The sequence below is a fragment of the Gobius niger genome (genome assembly GCF_951799975.1).
Source record: "Gobius niger genome assembly, chromosome: 20".
Taxonomy (NCBI): domain Eukaryota; kingdom Metazoa; phylum Chordata; class Actinopteri; order Gobiiformes; family Gobiidae; genus Gobius; species Gobius niger.
Window position 1 is genome coordinate 6,618,928 of NC_136871.1, and position 16,249 is coordinate 6,635,176.

At 41.5% G+C, this 16,249-nt stretch overlaps 1 protein-coding gene across 1 annotated transcript; it reads left to right on the plus strand.

Annotated features, from left to right (window-relative positions):
- Positions 1-3,148: 3,148 nt before the first annotated feature.
- LOC306979506 (protein-glutamine gamma-glutamyltransferase 5-like) lies at positions 3,149-11,590 on the plus strand (the record flags this gene model as incomplete). Its single annotated transcript, XM_079578464.1, has 14 exons — positions 3,149-3,168; positions 3,208-3,390; positions 4,080-4,313; positions 4,811-4,929; positions 5,248-5,376; positions 5,714-5,891; positions 6,806-6,941; positions 7,652-7,755; positions 8,352-8,591; positions 8,679-8,729; positions 9,372-9,587; positions 9,688-9,845; positions 11,057-11,193; positions 11,428-11,590. Exons 1-14 carry the CDS (start codon positions 3,162-3,164, stop codon positions 11,588-11,590), a joined length of 2,055 nt encoding a protein of 684 aa, XP_079434590.1. The 5' UTR covers positions 3,149-3,161.
- Between the last annotated feature and the right edge of the window lie 4,659 nt (positions 11,591-16,249).

Here is a 16,249-nt window from a genome sequence, read left to right on the forward strand (position 1 = left end):
CTTGGGGTGCGCCTTTGTCTACACCTGTAAAATTCGACTGACTGCCCCTGAAGGACACACACTGGCGACGGTGATGGAGAAAAGAGTTGAACCAGAGATGAGATGACCGGGAAAGGCCAATAGAAAATAATTTATCCAGGAGCAGGTAGTGATCAACTAAATCAAATGCTTTTGCAAGATCTAAGGCTCAATCCGAAACCATCAAATTGTAGCCTCTAAGCACTAACACTGGCAACTAACTCCTTAACCTTTCATGGGGTCAACTGTTAGATCTATGCAGTTAGTGAACTAGACCTTCAGCAGCATTTGAACAATCAGTCCGTCCTTAAACAGGGGAAAGGGAAGTGTCATCACCAACAGCTGTTTTTCTTCTTCTTTAAAGTTACTGGTGCAGTGCAGGCCAAACAAAAGTGCATGTCGCCCCCTAGTGTCCAACAACAACATAGTGTCCAAACAAAGACATTTAAGGAGAAAAATAAATCCAAATGATCCAAACATTTCCCTTTAGTGTTATTTTATTTCAACAGCTGTTTCATAAAACTACATTATGCAAATGATCCATGTGGCTCAAGTTTCTACTAAATGAAAACAAAAGCATTTAATCTGTTTACTGAGTTTACTCTTTAACACTGACATGTGACTGAGCTGTGGGGACGACAACATGGATTTTGTCACTTTTATAAAGTTTGGCTTGTGCAGAATCTTACTTTTTAATTATATTATTTTTATTATTAAATGTGCTCCTGTCAATCAACAGTGGTTGCGCATGAATCACTGCAGGGTGGGGGCGAGGGGGGTGGGGGGATTTGGCGCAGTGGCTTGTGGGATGGCACATAGCTCCTAATCGCCGGTTAGCTAGCATCAGAGGTCCCTATGCTAAAGTGGCCATGATAGTTAGCATCAGAGGTCCCTATGCTAAAGTGGCTATGATAGTTAGCATCAGAGGTCCCTATGCTAAAGTGGCTATGATAGTTAGCATCAGAGGTCCCTATGCTAAAGTGGCTATGATAGTTAGCATCAGAGGTCCTTATGCTAAAGTGGCTATGATAGTTAGCATCAGAGGTTCCTATGCTAAAGTGGCTATGATAGTTAGCATCAGAGGTTCCTATGCTAAAGTGGCTATGATAGTTAGCATCAAGGCTCCTTTTCCTAACTACTTCCTAACTGACTTACCAATTCGGAAGCAACTTGCCATGGCGGACGCTGACGCACATCCGGTTTGGCGTAAGAGCTCTTAGCAATCTGATGGTTTCGGAAGGAGCCTAAGAAAATGGCACCAGTACACAGATTGTTGTCAAAACTAGAAAACATATCATTTGTAAATTTCAAAAGAGCAGTGGTGGTTGAGAAGTGTTTCCTGAAGCCTGACTGGCATTGAGAAAGTACATTGTTCTGAGAAATATAGTTAGATAATTGATCAAAGATAATTTTCTCAAAGATTTTCACAACACTCTTAATCATTGAGATGGGTCTGTAGTTGTTCATGTTTTGGGTGTCCCCTCCTTTATGCAATGGAATGACTTTTAAAAATGACAGATTAAAGAGGTCAGCCAATGGAGAAGATAGTACATGTGAGCAAAGTTTGATAAACTTACCCTCAATGCCATCAGGCCCAGGTCCACTACTCGAAGATAACCTGCTAATGGCCTGCAGGACATCAGCTCATCAGATCATTAACAATGTCATTACTGATTGTCATGTTACGCGTAGTACTGTTGGAATTACCAATTAAGGCATTCATTTTTTTTCCAAAATTCTTTAGGATTATTGAAATCATTTGACAAACTATTTCTGTAATAATTGGCTTTGGCATTTCTTGTTTCGGTGGTACACGTGTTTCGCAGCCGTTTGTATTCCTCCCAGTCACTTGGCAGTTTTGTGTGTTTGTGTTTATTCCAAGCCCTGTCCCTCTGCTTAAACAGACTGATCAGATCCCCATTTAGATGATGGCCTTTGACCTTTATAGATGTCCATGGAGCATGTTTTATCTATGACCTGCACAAATTCAGTATAAAAGAAATCCCAGGCAGCTTCCGCATCAGGAATTAGGCTGAGTCTATTCCAGTTTATCCTACTCACATCATTTATAAATAAATGATTTCATGTTGCGGATTCTTATGTATTTAGGAGGAAGATGCGGAGTTGAAATTTTCCAAATGCAATATATGATAGAATGGTCGCTGAAACAATCCGAGAGAACACCAGATTTTATTGTTCTGTTGGGGTGTGTGACTAATATCCAGTCAAGAAGAGATTTACGACTTGGACTGACTCTTGTAGGCTCTTTTATCATTTGTGTAAGGTTTGAACCATTGAACATGTTGCGTTCTGTGAGAGTACAAGGATCAGTCCAATTTAAATTAAAGTCCCCCAACAGGATAATCTCTGATGAGTCTCCAAGCAATGAAACAGTGGCTAAGATGTTTCTAACAGACTCTAAATTGGGAGATGTTGGTGGGTGGTATATATTGCCAATTATTAATTGTTTGTTTGCATGAAGAATGATTTAAGCAAAAATACCTTCGAAAAGCTCAGGTTTCACTTTAGGTGTAATTAATTGAATGATTTCAAATTTGATGAAACATAAGTGGCGACCCCACCTCCCCTGGATCCTCTATCTAACCTATATATGATGTAGTTATCCAGTTTAGCATTGTCGTCTGCTGTACTTTCATTTAGCCAGGTTTCAGATAATGTTATTATATTGGGATTATTATAAGCAAGCCATGCCCTTAGTTGATCAATTTTAGGAACTAAACTACGAATGTTTAGATGAATTGCATGAAGACCTTTACCCATTGAGTACAATTTGACAGTGCAATGCTAAAGTAAAGCCAACTGGACATGTCAGGTTTACAGCACTGGTACTGACTGGGGTGAGGTGAACATGAGAGCAACCAACATATAAACCTCGCACGCACATGCAGGCACACCCGCACACACACACACACAGACCAAAAAAAAAAAAATGCATCATTATTCATGCTCAAAGATTCATTTATGACATGTGACTGAAGCCTGCAAGGTTTGAATGAGCTATGTTCCTAAGAAACTGTTGCAAGAAAAGTTCTGGAATGGGCATGGTTTCAGAGGGTGGCGCGTGTTATAAAAGCGCAGAGTGGAGGTATGGAGAGTACAGAACCGCTTTGAATAAGACACAAATGGAAGGTAAAGTTTGCCAGAGGAACTTGTGTCTTTCTTTTGCAGAGTTTAAACTGCAAAATGTTAACTTGGAGATATCGGAGAACCTGTCCCGACACAGGACAGAGGGACTCGGCAGCTCCAAGGCGCTGGTGGTGCGGAGAGGAGCCCCATTTCGGGTCAGCCTGCGACTCAAAGGGCGGCCGTTCAACCCGAAAACTGACCAACTGAAGATCAAGATCATGCTGGGTAATGTCGAACACCGTTAATTCTCCATGTTGTCTTTGGCTATAGTGCAAAAATGGAGTGACAGCTATAGTCTGAGCAGTATGCATTTGGACATATTACACAAAGGTTGAGATTTAGGTTGAGATTTAACTTGATATTTGTAATTTACTTTTTTGTGACCTGTCTGGCTGTATGAGTAGTAAGTACAGCGCCTTTACTTTCTATCACGGTGGCCTCAACAACGCTCCAGAATCAATTGTTTTGTAGGTTTTCTGGTGAGAGGGTCCGCCAACGGTGAAAACGTTTAGGAAAAAAATAATAATAATTTGATTCTGGATCCGTCAGAAAGGCCACTATGATGGAAAGTAAAGGTTGCCATGCTGACCACAGGATCACTAGAAGGTCTAAATAATTTTGTTTTTAACATAAAAGTTCCATAATGCTCCTTTAAGTTATGACATGTGGGGTGCACCTAGATTGTTAAAAGATAGAGAACAAAAAAAAGGTCATATTTCTTATCTGTATGATTTTTGCATCATTACATCATTCAGTACTACTCACCTAAAAAAGGAGAGTCAGATATATTACCTTTTACAAATGTCGTGTTGTGAATAAGTATTTGAAAATGTAAAAAATACATCAAATTAAAATTGCTGCATAAAACATAATCTATTATTGTGCTAATGTCTTTGCTGCTCTCTCTCCTCCAGGTCGTCTGTACGCCATAGCGCCCGTGACCTACAACCCAGACTTTTCCCCCTCTAAGTGGACGGCCTACATGGACCTGGCCTCTGTAAACCCTCAACAGCCGTCTGTGCACATCTGCGCCCCCACTTCTGCCCCGGTCGGACGCTACAGACTCGTGGTGGTCGCCTTCACCAGAGACGGACAGAGGGTCAGCACGCTCTACAAGTTCACCCTGCTCTGCAACCCCTGGTGCAAAGGTCAGTGGATACAACGCACTGCTCCACAGATTCTATTGCTTTCTGTTGTGTTTATAAATGTGAATTCTTTTATCTGTGTTTTTGTGTGTTGTTTATGCAATGCAATTTAAAGGTGCATTATTGAACTTTTGATGTGATTTTTGTTCTAAAGTAGTGCATATTTGACTTTTTAGTGGCCCCTTTATTTTAATCACAGTGGCCTCTATGATGCTCCAGGATCAATTGTTTTTTGGATTTCTCGAATGTTTTCTCTGCTGAAGCACGGTCTCACCACAAAAGCTACAAAACAATTTATCCTGGAGCATAGTAGAGGCCACCTTTAATGGATTTTTCTTCAGACATATATTTAAATAAAACCAATAGGAATATATTCTTGCTTCATTAGCATTTAATTGACAAATTGTAATGGATAAAAAACAACATCAATGAGCAAATTCATAATGTGCACTGAGAGGAAATCCAATTTAATTTTGACCGATGTGAACTGTTTTTTGCAGAGGACTCGGTTTACATCCCGTTTGAAGACCAGAGAGAGGAGTACATCCTGAATGACTCGGGCCTGCTGTTTGTGGGAAGCGCCAGGAACATAGCGTCGCGTCTTTGGTCTTTTGACCAGGTAGGAAAAATAATCTGCCTCTATCATCAATGCTACTGAGTGAAATGACTGAGTAATCCCTATGACTTTTAAGTTATTTACTTCAAATCCTATAAAAGTGTGACTATATTGTCATCAAAATTAGACATTGCTTTGAGATTTGAGCTGCATGTAATATCTTAGTGCTGTATCTGGGTTTAGGTTTGATCTGTCACAAAGCAAAGAAACACATGAACTGAAGTCATTTTACAATTTAATGCATTGTTCATGTATCACAATCTGAGTAAAATAGATTTCACAGCCCACTTTTGTCCTAATTACATTATGTTTTTTCTGTAGTTTGAGTCGGGCGTCCTGAAGGCTTGTTTGAATCTTCTGGAGGTGAGCCCCCAGCACAAACAGAACCAGCAAAAGGACTACATGAACCGCAGCAACCCTGTGTACCTGAGCCGTGTAGTGTCTGCCATGGTGAGAAACAAATAAAACAAATCATACACCATCCCGTAACATGTAAAATATCTGATAGTACGCCACTACATTCAAAGTATTCCCACACGATCGAGACCTGCCAAGAGCAATAGATGTTGCCAGACAGACTGGTAGATTATCATTTGAGAGGGTAAAAGCGGCAACAGATCATCAGAGGTGGAGACATGTCTGAAAATTGGCGCCATTCACTCACTCACTCAGAAGAAAACGGAGACTAACAGAATATATTTTGAAAGGGTGAATTGGATAGGCAGACTGTACTGTATATTCTCACTGTCACCGTAAATCTAACTGTATTTCTAATCATTCATTGCAGATTAACAGTAACGACGATCGAGGTGTGCTCACAGGGAACTGGACTGGGGACTACAAAGAGGGCATGAACCCGTCCATGTGGACCGGCAGCGGGGACATCCTGAGGCAGTGGGTCAAGTCCAACTACAGCGCGGTCAAGTACGGGCAGTGCTGGGTGTTCGCTGCCGTCATGTGCACAGGTAAATGCAGGGAAAAGTTGAATCTCGATGCTTATGCTCTCTTATGTGTCGTTAAACAGCCTTGAGAATTAACATTGTATGGACTAGAACATGTATTTATGTGGCAGCAGTGATAGAAACTAGATAGAAGTGCATTAAAATAAAAGTGCATTTTTTTAATAGACAATATTCTTCCTCAAGGGCAAAATGAGGAAAATAGCAGAAATAGTTCTGATAGACGTTGTAAAACCAGTTGTACAAGGCTATGGCCATTGTGTCATTTGAAAAGCACACGATTCCCATAGTAAATAATAACGAGTTCAGCTTTAGGCCAGTGTAACGCCTCATTTGAAAGCTAAGACCTACAAAACTAAGTATTTTTCCATCACTTTTTTGTTGGGATTTCATCTCATTTTTGCGACATTCACAAAGTTTAAGTCGATCTTTTGTTGCATTTTCTTCCTTGTTTTCGTCACTCATTTTTTGTGCTACTTTGACACTTATTTTCAAGAAGCTTTTATATTTGGGTGATGCCAAAGTGATGTGTGCTCGGTTCAGGTGGGGGTTAAGAGGTTAATGTTGTTACTTGTGTCTAAGAAATGGTTTTCTTCCACTTGACACTGTGTGAAGTGGTTTCTTTGTATCATTATCCTTTGTGTTAGCATCAGAATTTCTCTCTTATGTTACTTTGACAATGGCCATGTTAGCTTAACAATAGTGGGATTATGCCTTCATACAGTGCAACAAATAGAATATGAACATAAAACTGGATTACAAAGGTTTTCATCACTCTTAAATAGAACTACAGCACAGTACAGATGCCGCTGTCAAGTTGTTCTCATATGAATCATTCTTGTGACTGTTTACGTAATTCACTTTTCAGTCACGACACACGTGTGATTCCTTTCTAACCGCTCTGATTGCGTGGGTTGCAGTGATGAGGGTGCTCGGCGTTCCCTGTCGCGTCGTCACCAACTTCAACTCGGCGCACGACACCAACAGCAACCTGGTGATCGAGGAGTACTACACCAAGACGGGGCTCAAGGTCAACGGCAGCAAGGACAGCATATGGTGAGACATCAGCCGGCATTTGTAGACTTTTATTCATTTTTTTTGTTTCATGTTGCACAATACGCAAAAGGAGTGAGTGTACCTGCAGAGCAATGTTTCCCAAGCCGGGGGTAAGGGGACCCTAGGGGGTACTAGAGCACTTAGCAGGGGGGCAACGTGGAGGCATGAACTTGCTTTCACGGATTCCATTTATTTCTGATAATAATAGACACCTCGGCGTGCATTATCCCACAAACTGAACTGGGCCGGTTTCTTTCTTTTTTTTAAGTCCCGGGCAGGAGTTATGTCACTTTTTAAGCAGTTTTACCAGAAGCTATTTCCGGCTCAGTTGTTTCTCGTTACTATGGAAACAGCTGCAGTGGAGTGATATAGAACGTGATTTAACTGTTGCCGGACTAGGTGTACATTATCACTTTTTAACAGACACCGTCCAGCCAATCAGAATCGAGTATTCACCCAGACCATGGTATAATTCAGATCTAATCTAGAGCTAATGTCTGAGTTTGTTTTTTTTTGGCTGCACCTTGAAGTTTTTGGGTACTTTGAGTCGAAATGAAAGACTCAAGGCGAGACAAAAAAGGTTGGGAACCTTCTTGTTGAGTTACTTCGAAAAAATATTTCAGAATTCACCAAAAAAAAAAAAAAATGTATAGGTGACATTAATGCTGTATTTTTCTAAGTAAAAACATGGCCATTTCTCTTCTCTATAGGAACTTCCATGTGTGGGTGGAGTGCTGGATGTCCCGGCCTGACCTCGGATCGGCCATGGACGGGTGGCAAGTTCTGGACCCCACCCCTCAGGAGCGAAGCAGAGGTTTGTCGCTCGTCTTGTCAAACTAGTTCCCTTAATAGCCTTCTTTCAAAGCGTCTTAAAGAGGGGGTATCATGCTTTTGTCAATCACATAGCACCAGTCTATATCACACTACAATGATGACCAAACCTTCTGTTGGTCTGTAAATGCAGTAAATTAAAGTAACTGCCTTGTATAAAATTGCTCTCTCAAAATGGCTGTAGCGAATGTCTTGAAATAGGCCTCTGTCTCTTTAAGAACCTCTGACCCTTTACGACACGCCCCCTCCACACGCTGTCTGTGGCATCAGTGGGGAGGGGGTTCTGCTGAGGAGCAGGGGTTGGTTACTCGGCTGGTGACGAAAGCTCGGAGGCGTCTCCAGGAGGTGGGGGCGTTCCTAGGAGGACTCAGGCAAACCTATCCCTAAAATGGCCGCCATCAGAGTTTTTACAGATTACTCAAAAATACATGAATGTGCCAAGGCAACACTTCAGGCATGTTTTTAATGAGGGAATGACATAATAACATGATGTAAAGCTTGAAAAAGTCGATTAATACCCCCCCTTTAAATCCCTCAATTATATTTCATTCTTTAACGTTCTCTTTCTGCTGCCTCCAGGCGTGTTCTGCTGCGGCCCCGCCCCGGTCAAAGCCGTGAGAGATCGCCGCATAGACCTGATCTATGACGTGCCCTTCGTGTGCGCGGAAGTGAACGCAGACGTCCACACCATTATCTTGGATCAGGGCAAGGTGCTCGGTGTTAATAAAGACACAGAGAGAGTGGGCGCCCTCATCTGCACCAAAGCTGTAGGCTTCCCCAGGATCCAGACCATCACAGGGGACTACAAGCACGTCAAAAGTATGCAGCTGTTGTTCTTGGTCAATCTTACATGAAGCTTCTTTATGAATACGTTTGGCTGATGTCTTTCTCTTTTGGGTTTTGTAGGTCCAATGTCAACCATTTCATCGAGAATTTCAGGTTCAAGCCAAGAGACAGGTAACTATTTGAATGAACATTTTTCAGGCTGTAGCCACATTTTGGGGTGCCTGTAATAATATGTAATAATATGTCAAACTAGTGCCTGTAATAATAATAATAATTCTAGAAAAAAGTTTGCAGTGAGTATAATATTTTAGGTATTTTTCTTCATCTTTACAGGGCGTATTACTTTTTTTTCTAGGCACCTGGCAGTAGTAATGCAAAAATACTATTTAAGTATTTTAATGGATTTAAATGAATAAAATAATTATGTGAAAATACTTATTTCACATATTTTAAGTAACATTAACCACAAAATACAAGTATCTTTTTTGAAATGTCAGGTCCAATCAGAGGGAGGGGGAGGAGCTTGATTGTTTCCTTTTAAAACTCTGTTCCTGTTCTCCTCATTTTGCAAACCTAGAAGGGCTTTCTGGTTAAAGACTGGAGGAATTTGATTGTCTACTTTCACACTTCACTCTACCTCTCCTCACTTTACAATCTTACAGACTATCACTTTAACCAGAACAAATACACTGCAGATTCACTTGTTCTCAAAAAATTCTGAAAATCCTGTAAATCAAATGGAAGCTACTACATATGCCAAAAAAACCTCCTTCATTATTTCGTCTCACCTATTTCACTTTTGTGTTCTTGCAGCATCAATGACCTTAAAGGGAGTCCTGGTCTTCCTGACTTTAGACAAAGCTCCTGTTTATGGACAGCCCATTCTCTTCACGGTCAAGATCATCAACAAACAGAACAAACCTAAGCGCCTCCAAATTCACCTCAACGCCCAGGCCAAAGAGTACAACCAAAGCCCCTCGGACACCTTCTGGGAGTCACACGGCCTTATCGACATGGGCCCTGGTGAAGGTACATATCAGCTTCTCCAAGTCAGATAAAGTATTCTGCAGCCTTGCTTTCTGCGCTTGGGAATGGTAGTTTTCATCATCTCTCTCTTGTGCGTCCACAGTTAAGGTTGTGCAGCAGCAGATTCTCCCCGTGCAGTATGAGGATGTTGTCGGGGATGACCTGGTAAACCTGGCTGTTGTGCTGGAGGACGTGGCCTCTCAGGAGCAGGCCCTGGCCACAGAGGAGTTCAGCATCGCCAGCCCAGAACTCACTATTAAGGTATTCTTTTCAAATACACTGGAGTCATGAATTCCTTTGCATACAGAAAGGAATCTTACAACAGTGACGTTTAAAGCGCATGTGGCACAAAATCACATAGTCAAGATTTTGACTAAATTTGCACCCAGCTTTCTTTAGTTTAACCATTTTTGTGATGTTTACAGTTTCATTTCCTTATTGGACACTGACAGGAAGTGACATAGATATTATATAACTATTATATTTTAAACTGTTGCATTGCCAACCATGCTATATCAAAGGGTATTGAGTCAAACTTTACCTTTATCGATGTCACTTCCTGTCAGTAGCTTAAAAAAAATCTAATAAAAATAACTTTTCAACATTTCTTCATACAAATTAGGGCTGGGCGATTTATCGATATTTAAGATCAATCGATATATTTTTTAGTGAGATATGGAGTTGGACCATATCGCGTATATCGGGATATTTCAAATTCAGATAAGCTATTAAGTTACCAAGAAGGAACAGGTAATCTCGTTTAAGTGTATCTTATTCTTAAACTGAGCTCTTTATATATAAATATAAATAAATGCTGCCTATTTTATTTTCTAGGCTATTTTAATTTAAATGTTACTTTGTTAGACAGTGTTCATGTTTACAGTTTATAGTGAATTTTCAATAAAACTACTCGTATTTGGCTTTGACTCTGACTGAACATTTCATTTCACAGCTCACTTTGCAGAAAAATATCGGGATATATATCGTATATTGATTGATTGATTGATTCAACCAAAATATATTGGGATATAACTTTTGGTCCATCGCCCAGCACTAATACAAACAAGTCATATTTTAAAAGCATGAATGTGCACTGTAAAGAAGTGTGTCAAATGGAAGTCATAAATCTCTGAAGCATAATGCAAAAGACGTGCAATTTCAATAATGCACTGTTTGAAAATGAATCAGTGTCAAGTTCATTGCCACTGATTTTGTGACTATATAGCGACATCTAGTGGTAGCTGTGCTCTAGTGAGTGGCTCAGTGCCTTTGATTTGTTTAAAAAAAAAAATAATAATAATAATAAATCTATTTAAAGTGGATTTTTTTCTATTGTGAGATCAATAAAGTCCCATCTTCTCTCATTATAAGTAAGAACAAGTTAAAAAGGTATATTCTGTGCCACGTCCCAACCAAAATATCTTTGTTAAATTCGAATCTTTACATCAATAACGTGATCATTTTTCTTTCAGATCGCAAATACGAACTCCGTTGTGGTGCACAGGCAGCAGACTGCGACTGTGACCTTCACAAACCCCTTCTCTCACCCTGTCAGCGGAGTCCTGGTCATTGCTGGGGCGGGACTCATTAAGGAAAGGGTCACCTTCAGGTCAGTGCTGCAAATGAATTCAATCACTGTCACCGAAAACAAACGAGCTGCATGAATGACAGGAGTGCCTATGTTTGAGGAAGTAATCATGAATTGATGCAGTAACAGAAAAAAAGAGCGTGTTGATCATTGTTAACCTCTTAAACCGAGCACATTCTCTCCAGTTCAACTTTACCCAAGTCATGACATTTGAAAAGTGCAAAAAGCCTAAAATTCCTCTTTTTTGGTCATTAGGATGCCTCCCCTGAGAGCTAGAGGAACAGTGCAACAGACCATCGCCTTCACTCCCAGGATGGTGGGGAGCAGGATGTTGCACGCAAACCTGATGCTCCCAGACGTCAAATGCACCGCCAGAGGATTCAAAATGGTCGCCGTCAATAGGAGCGGATGTTTTTGAGGCTGTGCAACCAGCCCGAACGCACTTCTTTTGTTTTTGTGATTTCATCGGGTACGCTTTTATTTGCCGTGTTTGAATTTGTGTTTTATTTATTTTTTGGATATGTTGTGTGTATGTACAATGTGCTGCCTGAAACCCTATACTTGAACCCGCTTTGTTGAGTGTATTTATGTATCAACACTACTACTATGTTATTACAGCTTGTTTACCGGGAGAGGGCGCTGTTTGCTCACAAAACGATAGTATTACGGTATGCTGTATCATGGTCTGAGCCACACCAAATAAACTGTTTTTTTTACCCCCACAATGCACTTAATTTATTTGTATTAGTCTACAATAAATCAACAATAGAGCATTATATACATACCGGTATAAAAAATGGTTGAAGGCCTTCCCGAGACCGTCCCGGGTAGGATTTCATCTCGTCCCGTGCATTTTTTTTCCGTCCGTCCCCAGGACAACGGGACTGCGTCCTGCACTATGTTTTAGACCAGCAAAATGGGATAATTTTAAGACAATTTGTTTTACATGGCCAATAATTATTTTTCAAGAAGAACACCGTAAACAATTAAACATAGACAAGTGACATAGGTTTAAACTTTTGCCTTGAACTCCAAAGTGTCTCAGCAGAACTCTGTCACCTTTGTCCAGCACTTGTTCTTTGACGTGCTCGTCGTTGTTTCTTTGGTGGTTCTTGTCTGATGTCCCCGTAGCAAGAGGGTTGGCTCTGGTTACAAACTGATGGTAGGACTTGGTCTTTGAACTTTGATCGGCCACGCCAAAACAAATGTCAACAGGTAGACGAGCTTCTCTGCCGAACGTTAACAGATAGGACAAGTAACAAGTAGCTTCATTCTCATTGTAGGCATGAACCAGTTCACTGATCTTTTGACTCCACTTTTGCTTTTGATCAAGATTGCCCAGCATCGACAAGAGCGTACGGTTGAATATTTCTGGTTTAGGATCCCCCTGAGGATGGTACGGAGAAGTTTTTGATTTTCGAATGCCTAGCATCTTCAGGAGGTCTTGGATCAGCTTGCTTTCAAAATAACGCTCTTGGTCTGAATGAATGCGGGCGGGAAGACCATAGTGTACAAAGTACCGCTCACACAGGATCTTGGCAACAGTGATTGCTTTCTGGTTTTTAGCTGGAAAGGCTTGAGCGTACCGGGTCAAGTGGTCTGTCACTACAAGAATGTTGGCATAACCTTGAGAGTCTGGTTCCAGTGACAGGAAGTTGATACACACGAGGTCTAGAGGGCCTTGGCTGGTTATTTGGTTTTTGGGGCAGGGCTTTGCGAGTGATGCACTGGCCACAATTTTTGACATACTGCTCCACTTCACACCCATCTTCGGCCAGTAAAGTCGATCTCTGATAAGTTCAAGAGTTTTGTCCATGCCCAGGTGTCCAGACTCGTCATGTAGGGATTTCAAGACCATGGCAACATACTCTTTGGGTAGAACTAGCTGGTGTACTTCAGACCTTTCTCTTTTAATATTTCTGCAGAACAGGTTTTTTCGGACGACAAGCTTGCTCACTTCTTTATTCAGCAGTGTGGAAGTCGGGTTGTTGGAAGATGCAAATGAAGGACCACCACTCAGTGACTGCTTGACTGGAGCAATAGTGGGGTAACGGTATTGGGCTTGGATGAGGTCTTTACGACTGAGTTGCGTGGGAGTATAACCTTTGCACAGCTCAGTTAGCGAATGAACGATGATGGAGTCGTTTTTTTTTATAAATCTGCGGTAAAAGCCACAGAACCCCAAGAACAACTGGAGAGATGTGAGGTCTGTACGCTGCTTCCACTTGGTCACATATTCAACTTCGGCACTTATCGAGGGACAGCTTGAGGCCAGCTTCTTCAAGGTGGGTAATGACTTTGATGAGTCGTTGTTCCTGTTCCTCTAAAGTGTTGCCAAACATGATCCGGTCATCCAGATAAACAATGACCTTGAGCATGTGCATGTCACCAACAGCCTTCTCCTTCAGTCTCTGGAACATGCTGATTTTTCTTTGTCCTCGTCGGCCATCAAGATTTGATAGTAGCCGCTGCACATAGCCAACACCAAAAACAGACAAGCAATCAAGGGCGTCATCAATGCGAGGCACGGTGTACTGATCTGGAATGGTTCTGCGTTTAAGGGTGCGGTAGTCGACAAACATGCAAAGTTGGACATTCTTTTTACGTGCAAGGACAATCGGTGAAGCGTATGCATTGATTCCTTTATGATTCCAGCAGCCAGCAGACCTTGTAGGTGACGCCGGAGATCATCCAAGTCAGCAGGAACAATGCGACGAGACCGCTCTCTGAAAGGAGTGTTATCATTGACATGTATGTGATGCACCAATCCTTTTGCCAAACCAACATCCCACTCATCTGTGGAGAACACATTGGAATGCTGAGCAAACCTTGTACTGAGTCTCTCTTTCCATTCTTTGCTGATGGGTGAATCACTAATATTAAACAAGGAGGGGTCCATAGCTGGAATAGTGTGGGCATTAGAGCTTGGTGTATCAGGCACAACACCAGCGACATGCAAATGTGCGATCACAGTCCCCATCGAAATGGCAGTTGGCTTAAGAGACTCGTTGCGCAGAAGCACCGGGAACTTGTTAGGGTCTAACATCTTGGAGAAGAACACTGTTGGTTGGACTAGGACACTTGGCGGAAGAGCAGGTGAGTGAGCACGTTCAGTGATGAGGATACTGGGATTAGGATTACTTCAGCAGTAGGTAAATCGGTGTCGTCTTTAAAAATCTTTGTGTCAGGAGCAGGTAAGTAGCTTTCATCGTGACCTTGGACTTTGACTTGACGTCTTCCATGACTTTCTGTGTGGTTTTTGACTGAAAAGGCCTGACTCCACTGACATTGGTGCCGATAAGGACAGGTATTTTCTCGGAACAGCGAGGGTCAGGACACACCAGCGCCAGGACAGGAACCGACTTGACTTTGTTCAACTCCAGCTCAACTTGGATGTAGCCCTTATAGGGATAACTGTCCTTTGACTCACTGGCCCCCATATGGATAGGCCGGTCACATGGTTCAGCGGGATGTATGACAGATGTTCGGCGTACCAGCTGTCAAAGATGATGGTAACTTGGGAGCCCCTGTCCATGAGTGCAATGCAGGGGTTGCCATTTATAGTTACTTGGGCAGTAGAAGGAGGTCTGACGAGACCTTCTGGCAAACTGTGGGTCCGAAAGTTGACAGAGCTTCTTTGCCACACCGGTAACAGAAAAATTCACTTCTTTCACTCTGGGAGTGAAAACTCTTTGCTGTTGGGGCTTAGACTAAGTTTCTCTTTGGCGGGTCTCAGCAGCTGGACTGTACTTGGGCTTGACTGACATGACTGAAACTTGCTTTCTGAGCTTTACAACTTCTTTCTTTAGAGCTTGTACATTTTTGTCTTCTGAGCTCTCTGTTGTGGAAGTGACAGATGGAAGAGAGCTTGCCAAACTACAACTTGGCATTGGAGAGGACGTAGTGAGCTCACATACTTGAGTTCTGATTGTCATGACGTTCTCTCAGTCTGAGATTGAGGATCATTAAGTCAGATCTGGTGGCCCCTTTGATGAGCTGGTCAAGGTGAGCGTAATCTGTGTGTGTTGTCTGCCTCTATACCACCTTTTTGGACAACTTTATTAAGCACTCGCCCCATGCGCCTCAGAAACTCGGACAGTTTCTCACTTGGGTGTTGGCACAGCATTCTGAAGGTAAAATAGAGTTTTTCACCGCTTTCTACGGCAAATGTATTTTCGAGAATGTCCAGGTATTCAGTAGACGTTGCAACTGGGGTCATTGAATCGGACAGCTTGCAGGACCTCAACTGCAGGACCTTTTACACTTTCCATAATCCTCATCCTCTTTTCTCTTTCAGAACGTTCACATTCCTCAATCATGAGTCTGGCTTGTTTGAGCCAATTTTCCAACTGTTCTTTTCCTGAGGGTGTGGGCGTAACCCCCCTGGTGGCAAGAGACTGGAATGAGTTTGTGGCGCACTTGGACCATCACCGGTTGACTCATTTTCCGGTGCAGAAGCTCCAAAGATTCTCCATGGCAGATTCTCCATGGCACAGCAGAATCCTCGGGAACCCTCAACCCCCAAACAATTCCCTTTCTCTGAGGACATGCTACATATCTATGATTATCAAATTTTATTTGTGTGTTGTTGTTTTGTATTGATCTGTTCATTTATTTGTATTTAATCAGTTTAGCCTATACAGATTAGCTTGCATTTGTTGTTGTTGTTCTTTGTTGCATGCTCCTTAAATTCCAAAATAAATATATTGTTGATTAAAATAGCGGGAAGAATGTATTTCTATTTGAGACATGTATTACAATATAATAAAATTTTGAAACAGTGAAATGACAATTCAAAAGCATGAGAAAGAAACGGAAAAATTAACCGCTACTTAACCAGAATCACAATATTTAATTATTATGAATAATTTTACACATATTTACACACATATATATACATATTTACACACACATATATATATATATATTCAGGCTTACCGGGGGGAAATACAGTTATTACAATAATGATTCAAAAATAAAGGCCGTAAAGAAACAAAATACTGAATTTAAACTGGATTTGGATTGGATTTTTTTAAAACTCTTTTTTGGCTACTCTAATCACATCTGTACACAACAT